Raw genomic sequence first — 17,767 nt, forward strand, 5'->3', positions numbered from 1 at the left:
TCCGTCTGTTTTTGTTTTTCTCACTTAAGCTTTAAAAAATTTCGTAAACAATGCTAGCACTCATCCAAAAGATCTCAACAGTACAGGAAAAACCCAGTAAATTATGAAAGCCTTCCTCCGTGTTATGATTCCATGACCCAAGGTTATGATTAAACTAGTTTAAATATATGGCAGGAGTTTGCCTTATTTGGTATAAATTGTTTATTAAGCAAATAGTCACCTCTCCCTGTTTTGGATATCCTGATTTTCATGCCTAGGGTCCTAGAGCGCAAGGTGTCTTGTATTGGTTCTGTGCCCCTTTTACCGGCGCTGAAACACAGGGCAAGGTACAGGTAGGTACTTGTGTATTTGTCGGGCAGTGTCTGTTCTTAAACACCCGCCCCTCCGCCAAAGATAAATAACAAATAAAATTTTGGTATTAGAATTGTGTGGGTTAAACACATTCACATTTCACTGTTACAGTTGAAAACAGCAAACCTGTGAATGAGCACTTCTTTTTGGCATTTGGATCTTGTAGATAAGGAAAGATTCAGCCTTGTTTATGTGTTTTTTGCACTGAGCAAATATTTGAGGACCTCCCACTTGGGGAATAAGTTTATTAACTAAGATTTTGTTTGAAGATATTTGGCCTTCGTTGGGGAATTATTCTTTGAGCTTTCCAACTGTATTCAGGTTTGGTTAGATCTACTCAGAGGAGTCAGAGAATTCAGAATTTTTACTGGAAGGGGAATGATAGAATTAGATAAAGCAACTGGAGGTAACATTTTTTTTCCTTTTCTCTCTCCTTCCCTTTACATTATAATTGCTTGGAAGTAGTGGCGAGTTTGGGGGCCAGAGTTAGGCTGTAGGAAGAAGTCAGACTGTGTTCATTCTCCCTCCATAGCAGTAAAAGGGGAAGGGACCGAGAGCAAATAGAAGAAACACCATCCTTCTGAAACACTGGCCTACTAAAGCTGTGGTCCTGGAATTGAGAGCAAGACGGTGGCGTTTAAAAGGGATGCTCTGATTTCTAGGGAAGCATGTATGAGCACCTCTTAAAAGAAGAAAAAAATGACAACTTTATAATCTAGGACACAGAGGCAAGAATCCATTCTCTGCATTATTTCTCCCATGTCCTAACCAAGGAGGTGTAGACATAGCAGATATGACCCTCTTTAACCATGAAGAGCAGTTTCAAATGCCTACAAAGCTTGCAAAAGTATTTCCTTTGAAATAGCTTTATGTCGTCATCCATATTTTCTCTATCTCCCTTGTTTTCATAAAATCATAGGAGGCAGTGAGTTGGGGGTGTGAATCCATTTCTTTTTCCTTTTAGCCTCAACACTCGTGCTCTTCCTATTTAGTTAGGCATGGCTTTTTTCAAGTGACCTTGCTGCGTCCTTATCGGTACTATAGAAAGGCAGACATATTGCGCAGACTTTAAAATACAAAGATAATAGGGTGTTGCATTCTTGAAGTACTTCTAAACCTTGGCTTAGAAATTACATGCTCATCGTGGGTCTTTCCTTGTAGCCATATCTCTGTGTACATGCAGACTTACTTCCTTAGGCGACACTCTGAGAAGTGCAATTGCCTTTTTAACTCCAAAGGACGCCTGTCGTTCTTGGGCCAAACTGCCCTCCCTTCTGCTTCTGTCATTTGCTCCCACAGTGTGTGAACCCATTTCCTCGGATCCTGGTACGGAGCTCATTTTAAGGCCCATCATCCCCCTGTTGGGACCACGTGGACGTGGCTGTGGACGGATGTGCACGTGACTGAGTGCCCCTCCTCAAGAGGGCTTCTCTGTGCTGCGTCCTGGGTCTGGGAACACGGAGCTGAGTCTGAGTGGCGAGCCCATAAGTGGGGAGTCGCTGTCATTGACCGCTGGGCAAGAGGCAGGACTAGCACTGGAGAGGGCCGGGCACCAAGGGGCAGCTGCACACTTCTGCTGCTGGGAGATTTCCCGGGCTGGCGATTGAGCTCTGGAAGGCCGAGCAAGAAGGTGTTCCAGGCACAGGGCTCCTGAAAAGGGCCCAGTTGTGTGTGTCTGCACAGGAGGGGGGCAGGCGGGAAGGCAGAGCGGTGACAAGGAGTTTGAAAGTGACACTCATAGGCTGAGAACGGGGACCCTGGTGATCACGGGCCAGAGGCATAGGGAAGAGAGTCGCGAGGCGCCGAGGACCAGTGTGCAGCCTACTGCAGTGTCCAGTGCAAGGGGCAAGCGCCGTATGCAGGGCGGGCTCTGACTTGGAAGCGGGGTTTTGGGCCGGGGAGTAGAAGGGACAGGATTTGGAGACCTGTTAACTCGAGAGGATGAGGAAGAAGGAGAACCAGGGAAGATGCTGACGTTTCCATTTGGAGGGAAATACAAGGAGAAGAAGGACTAGGTTTTGGAGAAGGATAGGGGATTTCATTTTGGACTTTCTGAGTTTGAGATGACACTGGGTAGAGAAGTCTAGCTGGCAGCTGGAAATACAGGAGCGTGCGTGTGTGTGTGTGTGTGTGTGTGTGTGTGTGTGTGTCAGAGGGGGGGGGGGAGAGAGAGAGAGAGAGAGAGAGAGAGAGAGAGAATTTCTTTGTAAAAATCTGAGCCTCCTGAAGATGTCACTCAGACTGCCCTAGGCTTGCCCTCGGGCTGCGCTGTCACTTGTCTCGGTGACTGAAGCACCAGAGAACAATCAGACGACGCCTCAGACCTCAGTCCCACTCTGTGCAGGAAACTACCGCCAGCAGTTTTTTACGTGCTCTTCCAGAAATTTGTCTGGCATGTACACCGACATCTAAGTCTGTATATCCCTAGAAAAGGTGACTCAGACACCAGCAGAAACTCGCTGCACATACTGAGTCGGGCATGTGGCAACTTCCCAAGCGTCGTGTCATGGGTCCCTCTGTGCCGCAGGGGTCAGTGCTACCCACAGGCCGGCTGCCGAGTTCCCTCTCTGGTTGCTGAGGTTCTCTGGCTGCCTTGTGTGTAAGCTCTTGGTCTGTGGCCTAGATTGTTAGAGAAACTCCAGTTCTTTCTCCTTTAAGTGTTAGTTTTCTTTAATGAATATTTTTCCTTGTTATAAAAATGTACAATGGCAATTAACGTGTGCATTTTTTAAAAAGTGACTGCCTCCCCAAATTCACTCACCAGATTTAATCACTGTAAACAGTATGGTGTGTAGATCCTGTTCTGTGGATGTGGTGGCATACACACACACACACACACAGACACACACAGACACACACACAGACACACACATTTTTCATATGGGAAACTATACAGAAGATGCCAAATGGCCCATAATCTCTCCAAACAGGTAATAATCCCTATTAGAAAAGCAGATACACACTGGTGGTTTAAAAACTTTGTAACAACACTCAGTGATTCGAAATGAAACGTTAAGGTCTCCCTTCCTCTCCTGGGTAATCACGGCTCATGGTTCTCCTTGCAGAGACCGTGTGCCGCAGGGGGACTGCCGTGTGTCCTCGCTCTGTGTGTGTGTGTGTAATGTACAGAAAAGGCATCCTGTTAAATACATCGGCTTTTTCTTTCAAACTTACCGAATCTTAGCCCTTCCCTGTCAGCTCGCACACTCTGCTCTCGTCTGTGTAGTGGGTTCCCGGCTGCTGTCACTTCAGGGAAGGGCATTTCACTGGATCCCATTGACGGACACGGAGGCCGCTTCTGAGTGTTGTAGTATTCCCGATAATGCTGCGGCCAATATCCTTGTTCCCGCAGGGAAATATTTCGGAGGATGCAAAGGACATGTGTTCTTAAACAGCTTTATTGAAGTATAACTGACGTAACGCTGCCCCCTGCCCCTCGTGCTCCCCATTGCTATTGGCACCCTGCTCCTGGCCGTCCGGTCGTCACAGTTGTGCCGCACGAGACAGTGAGATACCCTGACTCCGGCTGCCTGCAGCCCTGGAGCCGGGCCTCCCGCATTGTCAGGTTCAACACGAGCTTAGCAGCTTTCCTTCCGCTTCGCATCCAGTTGCCCTCCCCGAGGCAGCTCTTCACACTCGCACTGGCTTCCTGAGCAATGCTGCTTCCTCTGCTCCTGTCCTGCAGAACTAGTGGACCGAATTCGCCTCGCCAGCCGCCGACTTAGTTTCTCCTTCCCTCCCTCGTCCGAGGGCCCCAGCCCCGCAGGCCTGAGCCTCTGCAGGCGTCCTCGCTCCTCCCTTTCCGTTGCTGGTCATGCTCCGCGGCCTGGGCCTGTGTCTGTGTGTGATGTTTCTGGAGCCCGTTCCTTTCCCGCCGCCATCTTGCAGGCATTTCACCGGTCCTCCCACGGTTGCAAGAATGTAGGAGCTGTTTTCTCTGCGTCCAGTCTTGTCTCTTTGCCAGTCCGTTTGTACAGTTACTGGATGAATCTTGTTAAAATGCTGCATTTTAGAAGTCCATCTTTCCCTACTCCCTCTCAGAAACATTTCGATACGTGGTATCCTCACGCTACAAAACTGTTCTGCAGAGCTTGTGAGATCTTGCTCCCTCGCATGTGTCGTCAGTTTGGGCTTAAATAAACTCTTCTAAAAAGTCAGAAATATGTAAATGAATGAATGCATGCATGCATGCGTGGTTTCCTGTTACTGTAGGGGAACACCCCACTTTCTTTCTTTTTTTTACTTTGAGTATAATTTTTATTGAAATACAATGTCCACAGAGAAAAGTGCGCAGATCCTATGGCTTTGGTGTAGCTTGAGGAATTTGCATAACGGCGGCATACCTGCGTAGTGTGTACCTGCAGGAGCAGGACGCGCCAGCATCCCAGAAGCCCCCCTGTGCCCTTTCCCACTCCCTCCGGGTCCAAAGAGGAACTGTGGTGCTGACTTTTATATCAGATACATTTTACCTACTTCTGAACTTTACAGAAGCCAAATTATACATCTTTTATGTCTGACTTCTTTTGTTCCCTGTTATATTTGTGAGCTTCATGCATATTATTACATGTAGCGGTTTTTTCATTCTCATTGGTATATAATATTTCATTTTATGCATTACCACAATTTATCCATTCTATTACTGGTGGACATTTGGGATTGTTTCTGGTTTGGACTATTATGAATAGTGCTGCTGTGTGCAGTCTTGTATGTGTCCTTTGGTGAAAATGTGTCCACATTTCTGTTGGACATATATCTAGCAGTATGCTGAATATGTAAATAGCGTCCGTTTTCCAAAGTGATTGTACCAGTTCCTACCCCCACCGGCAGTTACTACACATCCTCATCGACACTCAGTATCTTCTTCATTTTAGCCCTTCTGGTGACCCCCCCACTTTCTTAGCCTGCCATTCTGTCCCTCTGTGCTTGCTGGGCGCCTCCCGGGCTGTACTTCACACCTCTCCTCTCAGGAAATCAGCTTCTTCCTGGGGCCTTGTCTGCCAGCCATTCTTCTCGGCCCTTCTCAGCTAATGTTCACTGGCTGACCTAGCCGTTTGTCACTGAACTCACTAAGCAGACGTAGTGAATGAATGACATGCTGTTGGTCCTGTGAAGAACGGAGTAGATGAGTAAGAGGGCCAGGCCTGTGTCACCTGGATTCTGTGTCTTCTCGGGTTTGTGTCCACTGGAGCAGAGTGTGAAGGCAGAGGCCTGGCCTTGCAGCCAGCAAGTGCTCTGCCCAGGAGGATAATACATAAATGCTGGGAGCGCTGCCAGAGCACTTACGCTAAGACTTCTTGGATGGTCTTATGTTGTTCTTTTGGCACTTTTGATTAAGCTCTTCAGCTCAGCTGGAGTTGTAACACTGAAGCGAAGGTAGAAGGTATGAATGCAAAGTCATCAGCTGAGTTATCTCCTAAGACTCCATTAAACGAGGTTGTTTCAGATGGTTTTCTTCCGTTAGTATGGGCAGGCCATACTAACCTCTCTGCTTTTGTTTTCTCTCAGTCTGCATGAAGAGATCAGTGATTTTTATGAATACATGTCTCCAAGACCTGAGGAAGAGAAGATGCGGATGGAGGTAGTGAACAGGATCGAGAGTGTCATCAAGGAGCTCTGGCCCAGCGCCGACGTAAGTACCTGTCCAGGTAGCTGGATGCTCAGGGTGGAGAGACTGGTGGTGTCGCCTTCAGGCTGCGATTTCCTTCAGCCTTTAGGATTTGGGGCTTCCTAATCCTTGCATTGGATCGGCTGACGTACTTCCAGCTATTTCTTTGCAGTGCCAGAGAGCGACTGCTGAAGGCACACTGTACTTAGGAACCACTCGTATAAAGCCTCGCTGTTGTAGTTCGCTGTTAGACGTGTTGTTCAAAGCCCGTTGTGATTTTGGTCCACCCTGCCGGGATAAACCCTGTGTCACTGTTTGTAACAGTGAAAGTCCGGTAGGAATCGCTCCTGTTCATTTTCCTGGGCGGACACAGGCTCAGTCTGCTCTTCCTGTCCCTGGAAGTACTGCTGTCCTCTCTCTGACCACCGTGTGCCCAGGACACCCCCACCAATGAGCTTCACTGGCCCGAGATTTCCTCTTGGCTTATTTGTGCTGCTTGTTTTTGACAGTGAGTTAATGCTTCACTTCTTAGGGCTCCCTTGAGAGTCTGTTTTGCAATTGTGTGCATTCTAAGAAGTAACCTAGAATTCGTCACTTTGCTTCTGACTCTGTCTATCATGGGGTGCTGAAGGGGAGCAGGGAAGTTTTCTTTTGTCCAGTTGGCAAAACAAAAAAGCCTCAAATAAGGTGCTACAGGTGAAGGGAAGGAAGGGAAGAGGACACTGAAGTTTTACCGAGCAGCTACTATATGTCACGTTGCTTCTCCTACGTGATCTCGCTCAGCGTCCCTCAGCTGGGGGGTGTTCGCCCCCCAGGAGGCCTTTGGCATTATTGGAGACACAGTTTTGATTATCATGCCTGGTAAGGTGCTCCTGACACACGGTGAGTAGAGGCCCAGGATGTTGCTAACCATCCCACGGCGCACAGGACAGCCACGATGTCGCCATGACAGTGCCTGGCATTCTCTGGGGAGTCTCGTGCTGATTGGGTCACCTGTGAGACGACTCCTGCAGAGGGCACACAAATTGAGTTGTGATCATAAGGGAACATTAGTGACCTGAATGTTACTGTTGAAAGTTTTCTATTTTAGTCTGCATGTTTGATATTTGAACCTAATACATTTAAACTGTGTTTGGAATGTCTCCCTATGAGACACAGAATCCCTGATTCATGAAAGCATGGGGGGGTATAAAAAATGCTCTTGCAGTACAAAAAAGCACCAGTAGAGGGTAGCAGAAACCAGCATTTCGCCATAGCTTGGTGGCTTCTCATCTCACACCTCTTAATATAATAATTGTTTCTATTTCAGGTCCAGATATTTGGGAGTTTCAAAACTGGCCTTTATTTACCTACCAGGTTAGTATATTTATGAAGCTTTCAAGAGGTTGTGCATTTTTCCTGGTGTAATTATTTTGGCTGTGGAATGTGTAAGAGTAGAAAAAGAACAGACTTACGAAGCAGAAATTCACTTACCTGTATTTTATTTGAATTACCTTGAGGTAGACTCTCACTTCAGATTATCTGATTGGACAGGTGATCCAGAGACTGTGTCATCTCAGATAGTTGTAACAGGGGCCTGTAACAGTGGAACTGGTTAGCCATTTTAGCCATGGACTACCCTGCAGAGAACTGTTTGGCCCCTCCCCCGACCCCCCAGCGCAGATGTCAGTGTGATGCTATGGAGACGCAGCGATTACACAGCGGAGCTTGCACACTCCGAATGCCAGGTCCCTTTTCTTATTAAGAACTCATACTGTTAGCCGCTGTTCCAGCATCCTGGTCCAGAAATTCAGGCTACAAACTCTTCTCTGAGGAGGGTCTTGGTCTTTCCAGGTGCCTTGTTTATTTCAGTCTCTCAGGTGAGGGCTGTCTTGGCCCACATCCTGGGGGCCCTTTTGGGGATGGGCAGGCTTCCCTGAGGGGTAAGGACCTGTTCTCTAAGAATTGCGATGCTACGGTTGAAGGAAAACATTCCATCATGATTTTGTTTTTATTTTTATTGTGGTAAAACACTTAGCATGATTTACACTTACAAAAACATGATTTACCCTGATAACAAGTTTTTAAGTGCACGTTACAATATGATTAACTATAGGTTAATTTGATTTGAGCTTGATATGATCTTTTTTACCTAAACTTAAAGTGTGTTGAAGCGGATCGATCCTAGCACTTTCCATTCTTCCCATTGCTGTCCTAAGCCTCGAAAAGCCATAAAATATTCAACTTTGAACTCATTAATATTATTCCTTATTTAGGTTCTGAGTCACTCTTTGTAAAAAATTTAATTAAATTTTATGACTAGGTAGTGCATTCACATAATTCAGATTTGAAAAGGGCACAAAAATATTCACGGCAAAAAGTCTTGATTCGACCTCTATCCCCAGTTCCTCTCCTTGGAGGAGCCACTGTTGCCATTTCTTGCATATCTTAACAGAGACAGTCCATGCAGATAAAATAAATGGAACTGTGTATTCCAGTGTGTTTCCTGGCTTTTTTACATAAATGGTGGCATACTAGATACACTGTCTGCATCTTGCTTTTTACACTGAATAATCTAAGTGACAGTTAGTTCATCTCATCCACATTGAAAATGTTCAGTTTTTTGAGTACCATAAACCTGTATGAACAGGAAACGTTAACTGGTATTTTTAGAGGTTTTTTTATTTCTTTCAAAATCGTCCCCATTTCCTGAGGCCTGGCTTGTATGATATGACTTGGGGGGAGGATAATAAGCCTCCAACCTCCCCGTCACCTCTGAAAAACAGTCACCAACAGTCAGTCTTCACGGGGCAGGGCAGAAGTGGGTTTTCATTGCACTGGTTTGAAGTCTGTAAGCCTGAACCCAAGTTGACACGAGGACAGTTTCTCGCTTCTTCGAACAACTTTTGGGCGTGTGTTCTATGTTCAGTGACATCGACCTGGTGGTATTTGGGAAGTGGGAGAACCTACCGCTCTGGACCCTGGAAGAAGCTCTTCGGAAACATAAGGTTGCAGATGAGGATTCGGTGAAAGTTCTAGACAAAGCAACTGTGAGTTCTTCCCCATTTCATTGTAAAGTGTCTAGTTACTTGCGCATGAAGCTTAGAAATGAAACTAATTTTGGTGAGCGCAGTTGGACTGTGAATGATCACAGTGCGCGTACATAAGAAGTCTTGTTTGTGAAACAAGTGAACTTGTCCTGGTTATACGTTCCTTTAAAAATAATACTCAGTGTTATCATACATAATACTCACTGTAGAGATGTTTAAATATAAAAAAGTCTAAGTAAAACGATGAGTAGCTATACTGACTGTTTATAGACGGCTTTTAGAAGATGTTTGCTCCTCTGCTCCATCTTAGTTTATGTCCTTGACACATTGTATACAATTGAAATTTTGTAAATCAAGCCATATTTTAACTAAGTCTGGAAAGGCCATGAAGAACTTTCTGGATGCTCAGAATATATCTGTTTTAGAAGTTTGAGTTTTTGCATATTATGTTTTCTTGGAACAAAACAACTTGTACTGTTTTCATAAAAAGTTATTAATCTGGAAATCCAATTCCACATGTAGAGTTTGCTGGCCTGAGTTTTCTAATGCATGGTCTAAATAGAGTTTTCTTTTTGTTTTAAAGAATTCCTAATGTCTCATATGAATCATTCTATCCCTTTTTATTTGGGAATAAGTCTTACATTTTCTCTTCTCTTGTCAGGTTGTTTGGGGGCTCTTTGCAAAACCGACCAGTAATGCCAATGGGTGGTTGTATGTGGCTTAAGAATCTAGCAGTTTTCTTATTAGGAACAGTTTGGTGATGTACTTGACATTCCTAATCCTTGATGTCATATTGAATTGGAAACTGTTCTCCAAAGTACATAATGTCGAAAAAGGTTTTTGTTACCTGATTTCAAAATTCTCAACCAGTAGGAATTATGTTGTATGAGGTTGAACGCTGACTGTGTAATGGAAAGTGGAAGGCAAGGCTCACGGTGTGGAGGCCTCAGAACACTCAGTCTGCTTGTGTTCTCGCGAGGAGGTCAAGCCCTCTGCGTTTGTCACTGAATTTGGTGAAAGTATTTTAATTTTCCCTTTCTTCTCCTTCTAGGTACCTATTATTAAATTAACAGATTCTTTTACTGAAGTGAAAGTTGATATCAGCTTTAACGTACAGAATGGTGTGAGAGCAGCTGACCTCATCAAAGATTTTACCAAGGTCAGATAATTTATGGTGTTTATTCAGAGAAACTGTTAGAAATGGAGTTGGGCTTTGAGATTCTGTGGTGGTGGTGTTCTGATAGACGCTGCTAAACTATTTTTATATGCGTTATCGCTGACAGACGCCTCTTTTCTGTGCAATGGTTTTACTTTCCTTCAATGTGCTTGTCATAATTAGTGATTTATAATGTGGACTCACGTGAGCATTAAAGGTCGAGAAGGCTTTTGAAGAGCGATAAGGGTTGCAGTTATGCTGTTCACGTGATTCTTGTCTGCTTTTAATCTCTCTAGGGAGCCTTTTCTAGATTAATTTTCAAGTCACCTGTAAGGTAGTTCCTGCAGGTTCCCCTACTTTATCTTGTGGTGATTTAAGTCTGTTTCTACTTATTCTGTTTTCTTCCAAGATAGGGGAGAATTGGTCAACATCACCTCCAGGACATTTCAGATGCTTACACATGTCAACCTTTTCTCCCTAAGCTGAAAATGTTAACTGCTTTGGTTTATGAAGAATATCTTTTCTATCGATTCACAATTTTTTTCTTTAGCAGCTCTACGGGTTCACCTTTTTTTATTTTGTAAGAAAAAAATATAACTATTGTGTTGTGCACATAATATATTCTTATATTAGGTTGGTGCAAAAGTAATTGCGGTTTTTGCAATTATCTTTAACCTTTTAAACCGCAATTACTTTTGCACCAACCTAATAGAAATGTGCAGAGTAGAGAAAAGCAGTAAAAGAAATAGGATCCATAATCTCACTCTTTTTGGAGGTGTTCGGTGTGTGTGCATTTTCTTTTTCCCAGAAAAGAAATGTTTTGTTAAGAATAATGTGCATGATAAAAAAAATGTACTAATGTAAAAGGATAGCGAGAAGCTAGTTACCTAATACCTTATAGGCTGAGATCGGCTTTATCATCAACTGTTTTTTGTTGTTGTCGTTGTTGGGTTTTTTTTGCTTGTTTATCCTCTTCCTGAAATTTTTAACAAAAGGAATAGTACCCTGTATGTGTATTGTCTTGTACTCTTTTTTTAAACTTACTGCTTTGGAGGGTTTTTTGTATCGGCACAGACGGGTTTCCTTCCTTCTTTTTACCGACCACTCAGTAGTCCTTTGTAAGGACGCAGCGTGCTTTACGTCTGCAGTGCTCTTCCCGCTGTGTTTCACTCTCACAAAGTGCTCGGTGACCGTCCTGTGCCTGCACCTTTCGCTACACTTGTATAATAAATGTTTGTAGAAAGATTCCTGGAAGTGGAATTGATGAGTCGGAAGCTACCCGTTGGAAATTTACCTAATTGTTCTTCAAAGATCCTGCATCTATTTCTGACTTTAACCATAATGTTTGAAAATTATTATTTCTCCGTAGTTTTGTTATTTCTCATACTTGTTTACTTTGACGTGATTTCCAAAAGTATACACTTCTCCCTTTCTTATGGAAGCAGTATGTGTTCATTGTGTCAGGAAGACACTAGAAATCACTAGTCATTCTACCACCCCTAGATAAAGGCTTTTGAGGCGTCCTTGTAGGTGTGGGTGTCTGCTTTGTTCTCCAAAGTGTCCCTTGCCTCAGGCCTGGCCTGTGGACAGTACTTACTGAGCGAGTGCATGAGTGAAAGATGGCCTGTGTGCCAGCTCAGGTGCTCGTACTGTCCTCTGTAAAGCATGGAAGGTGGGTCCTTGTGTGGTCACCTGCCCACAGGAAGCCAGCAGGCAGGGCTGCCCCTGCTTCTGACTGTGCAGAATCTTCTAAAGGGGCCTGGTTTACCTGGAGGAGTGCCACCTACCTGCGGAAAACGATTCTTTAAAATCCCGCTGATGTAGTGCTCTAAGAGCTGAGGCTTTGTCCTGTACTCTTTCTGTTACCTGTTTGTAAATGAGTATCCTACGGTAATGGCCATAAATGAGTGTCATCAAATATATATCTCCAGTGTTGCTGTCTCTAATGAGTGCTTCGGTGCCATTATTTATGTCTCCATGTTTTAAGTTTTAGATGTCAGGGAAAATTCCTTAACTACTTATAGCTCGCTCTTAAAATAGAAAAGTAAGTATCTCCACCAAAGTTTGTAATGTAGGAAACTGTCTATGCTTAGAGACCGTTATGCTGTGAATGCTTAGAGCTATTACTAATATAAGAATTCACTGAAAACATCATTTTATTTCTTTTTCAGAAATATCCTGTATTACCATACTTGGTTTTAGTATTGAAACAGTTCTTATTACAGAGGGACCTTAATGAAGTATTTACAGGTGGAATTGGTTCTTATAGTCTCTTTTTAATGGCAGTCAGTTTCCTTCAGGTAAGTTGTGTGGTTGTGCCATGCTAGTATATGCCTAGTTTACAAATGTTAATCAGTTGGGGGGAATCATTTTGGAAAAATTTTCTGTCAGGCTCTAATTACAATGTTTTCCTTGATTGCTTGGGACTTTTCGCTTTAAACTGGGCACCGTTTTATAATTTAGCAAATATGTATTTTAAAATCCCTAAGAAAAAAACAGTTTTTTGTTTTTAATCCCATGTGTTCTAGTATTTTAGAGACTTTTCATTGCAAATTTTAATGTGCAAAGGTATGGCGTGGTTTCCATAAGTGTAAGTAGTAGTAGAAATGCTAGAAATAAGAACGTCTTTTAAGCAGCTAATCTTGTAAGTTTAGCTGGAATAGAGGCCCGCCATTTGGGTAAGCGGAGTGAGAAGTCTAATATTGCCACGAATGTATTAATTAGTGCTGCCAGGTGCCTGGTTGTGCTCATGAGTCACAGTGACGTCCCTGAGGTGTTGGGCCAAGCCAGCCCTGTCAGCATCCTGGGGCAGCTGTGAGATTCAGCCTTGCACGTTGTCCCCAAGCAGCTCTGCACCCCTGGGGCTTCAGTGTTCTTGGTGGCATGAGCACATCCTGTTCTTACTCCATCAGTTACTGGCCGCTGTGCTAAACCAAAATGATAAGAGTGTTGCTTATAGAAGTTAGGATGTCATTTAGTATCCCCAGCTTGATAACTTAGAGAAAATCCAATGTAATTTCTTTATTTTTTCTTCTGGTTTTAGTTACATCCCAGGGAAGATGCTTGCATCCCCAATACGAACTATGGTGTTCTCTTAATAGAATTTTTTGAATTATATGGACGACACTTCAATTATTTAAAGACTGGCATCCGGATAAAGGATGGTGGTTCATATGTGGCCAAAGATGAAGTGCAGAAAAATATGCTGGATGGCTACAGGCCATCGATGCTTTACATTGAAGATCCTTTACAACCAGGTACTGAAATTAGGTAAATTCGTGGGCATTCAAAGAAAGGGACTTGTCAGTCACCATGTTGAACTTGAAATTCTCCTTGGGTGAAAAATTAAGGGTTAACCTTGTAATTGTAGTCATTCTTTTCTTCCATCAAAACATCTTGTGAGCAAACACACACACAGGAAAACACATTGCATACTTCCAGATGAGCTGGGAGTAGAAGACATTCAGCTCCTGAGGGCAAAGGACAATAGGTGTCAGCCGTTTGCGTGGGTTTCTGTGCATCTCGTTTGACCGCCATTTTTCTTCTTTCTTGTGTCCTCATTGCCCCTGATTCCAATCAGTTGTCAGCTCGGGCTTTAATGTGACGATTCTGAAGTCCTTAGAGGCAGGGAGCACAGTCATGTATCTCAGATTCACAAGTGAAGGGGTTCAAAGTAAAATTTATTTTCCTTTTGGACTCCTCCTTTCCTCTGTAATTTTGCATAGTCTCCCTGTGTTTTTTCCAGCTTTATGTTGGCTTGAAAGTGAACAGAAAATGAATTCTTTCCATGCTTTCATGAAGTTATGTTTGCTTGCTTGAATCCTAGCTTTCCTGGGCAATAGTTGTTTCCAGATAGAATTGTAAAATGTTTAGATTCTGCATTATTGGACATCAGTGGAAATGCTTGTAGTCATTTGCTTTAATGTGTTAACTTTGAAAATAAATAAGGAAAGGGGGTTCAGAGGTACAAGTCGTTGCCTGGAGCCCTTTTCTGGCTTTACCGAGACATCTTATAAATATTAATATGCTCTGTTTATTCACTGAGCAAATGTTCGTCGGGAGCCTACTCTACGTAACGGATGTAAAGATTTTTTCAGCAAGGTGGTCCTTGCTTCTTAGGAGTGCATAATTTAGTGTGGGAGATGTCTACTTATGCAGCTCATAGAAACAAGAACGAGGGGTGTCTAATTGAGCTTGGTTTCACGCTTAGGAGAGAACACGCGTGACTGTATATGAGATAGGCCCTGTCAGGCCAGGATACATTTAGGTGATTTAGATGCCGTTATAACCTACTTATTTCGTGATCCACATGCTCAGAGCCTGGGGAGTTGTGGGGACGACTGACAGCCAGATTCTGGGTGCAGCTCCAGTAGGCAGCGACCACCCCTGCTTTTCCAGAAGGGGCCTCGTGAACATTTAGTGCATGTTAAGCACAGTCAAGCTCACTATCTTACATGTACATTTCTTCTAAAGGTAATGATGTTGGAAGGAGTTCATATGGGGCCATGCAAGTGAAACAGGCCTTTGACTATGCTTACGTCGTGCTGAGTCACGCGGTGTCACCCATAGCCAAGTACTATCCCAACAACGAGACGGAGAGGTATGAGTTGCATGAAAGTCAGCCCCTTGCATTGCATCAACGTTACTTGTGGCTTTTTATATTCAAATTGATGTGCCCCCTCTCTTTTTTCCAACACGTGCAGCATATTAGGTAGAATAATTAGAGTAACGGACGAAGTTGCCACGTATAGAGATTGGATATCAAAGCAGTGGGGCCTGCAGAACAGGCCTGAGCCTTCATGCAACGGTAAGAGTTTTTCGTTGGTCGATTGACTGAGTATTAGAGGCTTTTCTGTATTGTGTGTGCTTAATGGGAAGAAACGTTTTCCAATCTTTTGCCACTCTTTCAGGAAATGGTGTTACCTTGATAGTAGATACTCAGCAGTTAGATAAATGTAATAATAATCTGTCTGAAGAAAATGAAGCCCTTGGAAAATGTAGAAGTAAAACTTCGGAATCTCTTAGTAAACACTCTTCAAACTCTTCATCAGGTCCAGTGTCTTCCTCTTCTGCCACACAGTCCAGCTCTAGTGATGTCGTAAGTATGAGCACATGGCTTTTCTAAACCTAGAGGCTTAGGAGTTCCGTTGTGGGCGTGACTCTGGAGGGCGAAGGCTAACTCGTTTGCTTCCCTGTTACCAGGAAATCTTAATAACTGTAATGATTGTACTTTCTCTCAACATTGTATTAAACATTTCAAGCATACAGCAAAAGTGAAGGAGCTGCAGAGAACACCCATCTACATCACCACTAGAGTCTGTCATCCACATTTTACTTGTTAGCACGTAGCCAGCCAGCCATCCATCCCTCTGTCCATTCATTCTTCTTATTCTTGGACACATTTCACAGTAAACTGCTAATGTCAGGACACTGTACTCCAAAGTGCTGCAGTGTGCCCGTCATTGACAAGAGCTCAATATTTGGCTGTTTTTTTCCTTCTGATACAAAATTGACATACAAGGAAATCTTGATTTCCTCAATTCACTAGATTTTAACAAACTCCTACACATGTGTAACCCGAAACATAACAAGATGCAGACCATTGCCATCGTCCCAGAGAGTTCCTTCCTGATGCTTCCTGGTCATCCCCCAGTCCCACCCTCAGAGGTACCCACTGTTAGGATTTTCTAATACCATAGGTCAGATTTGCCCGGGGTAGAATCCCATGTTAGTGGAATCATTATAGTATATACGCTTTCATGTAAGGGCTTCTTCCACTCAGTAATATTTTTGAGCTTCTACGTTTAATTTTTAAAAATTGAGATACAATTCAACTAATACAAAGTTCACCATGTAAAAATATAGAATTCATTGGTTTTTAGTATATTCAGAGTGCAGCCATGGCCACTACCTCATTCCAAGACATTTCCGTCACCCCAAAAAGAAACCTATGAGCAGTCCCTGACAACTCTTCCCTCCCCCTGTCTCCTGACAACCCCTAATGTACTTTCTGTCTCTATCCTGATTGAATTTTTAGTATCAATTACACCTACAGTTGCTTCTCCTCATCAGAGTTAATTTTGAGTTCACTTAATTGAGATCTAAAATAGACTTACCCATTATTTGAATTTTGACTTTATTAAGTATATGCCATAAAAAGTAATCTAAATATGGAAGGGACATAATTGTCTATTGTTGACGATGATGTGTCATAATGGAGTCATAAATCCTCATATGCAGAATCGACCTGTGTGCCCTTTTGGTTCCTAGGACAGAATGCTGAGCTAGGTGTCACAGACACAGTGGGGTGAAGCAGAGACGGCCTAGGGAGGGCGCTTAGGGGACTGAAAGCACGTGACTGGGACACGCTGGGTAGAGTGCGAGGGCAGAGTGTAGACCTGAGGAGAGAAATAGCGCAGCCGTGGCCCAAGCAGCCCACAAACGGGCTCAGCCCCCTGCCTCTGGGACATCCGTGTCCACACGGTGTGTTGTCATTAGAGTCCCAGAGATGGATCCCCTTAAACCAATCGTTTTGTATTTGGTTGAAAACATTGAGCCAGCGACTGCGACCTCAGCCCTCACTCATTACCGTGCTCTTATCACTATACCCGTGGCTGATTTTCTATAAATAAAAATGCAGATAAACTGAGGCCTCTGTGAGCTCCTTTAAGGCTGACCAGCAAGGTCAGGCGTGGGCAGTGGGTTTAACAATGAATAGAAAACTGATCAAATAAGCCACTTTAAATGTTGGGAAGAAAACTTCAGCAACGAATTGTGTGAAGTCCTCAGCGTGCTTCCTTTAATTCCCGAATGGTTGAATTTAGTCTAGAGAGCACTTAGCTGAAATTGCTTCCTTTCTGAATCTTGACTAAACTGTGAATGTGTCACATTATAACTCGTGTGACTTGTGCTAGGATTCCGATGCGACACCGTGCAAAACCCCGAAGCAGCTGCTCTGCCGTCCGTCCACTGGGAACCGAGCAGGGTCGCAGGATGTGTCCGTGGGGTCCCCTCAGGCAGGTGGGAAAACGCAGAGCTCCCAAACCACTAACACGTCCAACAACCCCGACAAACCGCAGGTGTGTGGAACTTGTGTTTTTCATTGTCAGTGTGCAGTAGAAAATACTTAGAATTTCTTACCTGTGAATTATCTCTCTCCCTCTCTCAAGGGTGGGAAGAAACCTCTAGGTTAAAAAAGATCCCTGTTTTGTTTTAAGAGGTCCCAAAGCACAGCAGTGCTTCTAGTAACAGGATGTCCTTGAGGGTCCTTATGAAACACCATTGTCACATGAACCTGTGCAAATCTAGTGACTGGTCCTCATAAGATGTCCCCGCCTACCCACCTTATTACAGATGCAGCACAAAAAATTGCATCAGCTTATAAAAAGGTTCAGTTGTACTTGAAGTAAACGCAAATGAAGCTTTTGCATGACCTCGTGGCTGCATCTGCATGTCTGGGAATAATGTATCGTTTATATTTTAATATTCAATACCTTATTGCCTGTGCTGAAATGAGCAGTCAGCCGTCAGCCATGATAGTCAGTTAGCATCAGCTTGGACTTAAAAAGGCCACAGAGATACTCTATTCTAAGGGCTTTAGTTGCCTAAATTTTGGTTAATCGTGAG

At 43.7% G+C, this 17,767-nt stretch overlaps 1 protein-coding gene across 2 annotated transcripts in view; it reads left to right on the plus strand.

Moving 5' to 3' along the window:
- TENT4B (terminal nucleotidyltransferase 4B) overlaps window positions 1-17,767 on the plus strand; it is a 50,963-nt gene that overhangs the window by 29,856 nt on the left and 3,340 nt on the right. Inside the window, exons 2-11 of one of the 2 annotated variants that reach the window (XM_033128575.1) lie at window positions 5,857-5,980; window positions 7,266-7,312; window positions 8,865-8,985; window positions 10,037-10,144; window positions 12,313-12,441; window positions 13,185-13,398; window positions 14,615-14,741; window positions 14,845-14,948; window positions 15,193-15,239; window positions 17,056-17,220. In XM_033128575.1, coding sequence (XP_032984466.1) covers window positions 5,857-5,980; window positions 7,266-7,312; window positions 8,865-8,985; window positions 10,037-10,144; window positions 12,313-12,441; window positions 13,185-13,398; window positions 14,615-14,741; window positions 14,845-14,948; window positions 15,193-15,239; window positions 17,056-17,220 — 1,186 coding nt within the window. Of the gene's footprint in view, window positions 1-5,856; window positions 5,981-7,265; window positions 7,313-8,864; window positions 8,986-10,036; window positions 10,145-12,312; window positions 12,442-13,184; window positions 13,399-14,614; window positions 14,742-14,844; window positions 14,949-15,051; window positions 15,240-17,055; window positions 17,221-17,767 lie in introns of both variants that reach the window. The other variant, XM_033128574.1, reaches the window with a different exon arrangement.

The sequence above is a fragment of the Rhinolophus ferrumequinum genome, chromosome 15 (genome assembly GCF_004115265.2).
Source record: "Rhinolophus ferrumequinum isolate MPI-CBG mRhiFer1 chromosome 15, mRhiFer1_v1.p, whole genome shotgun sequence".
NCBI lineage: Eukaryota > Metazoa > Chordata > Mammalia > Chiroptera > Rhinolophidae > Rhinolophus > Rhinolophus ferrumequinum.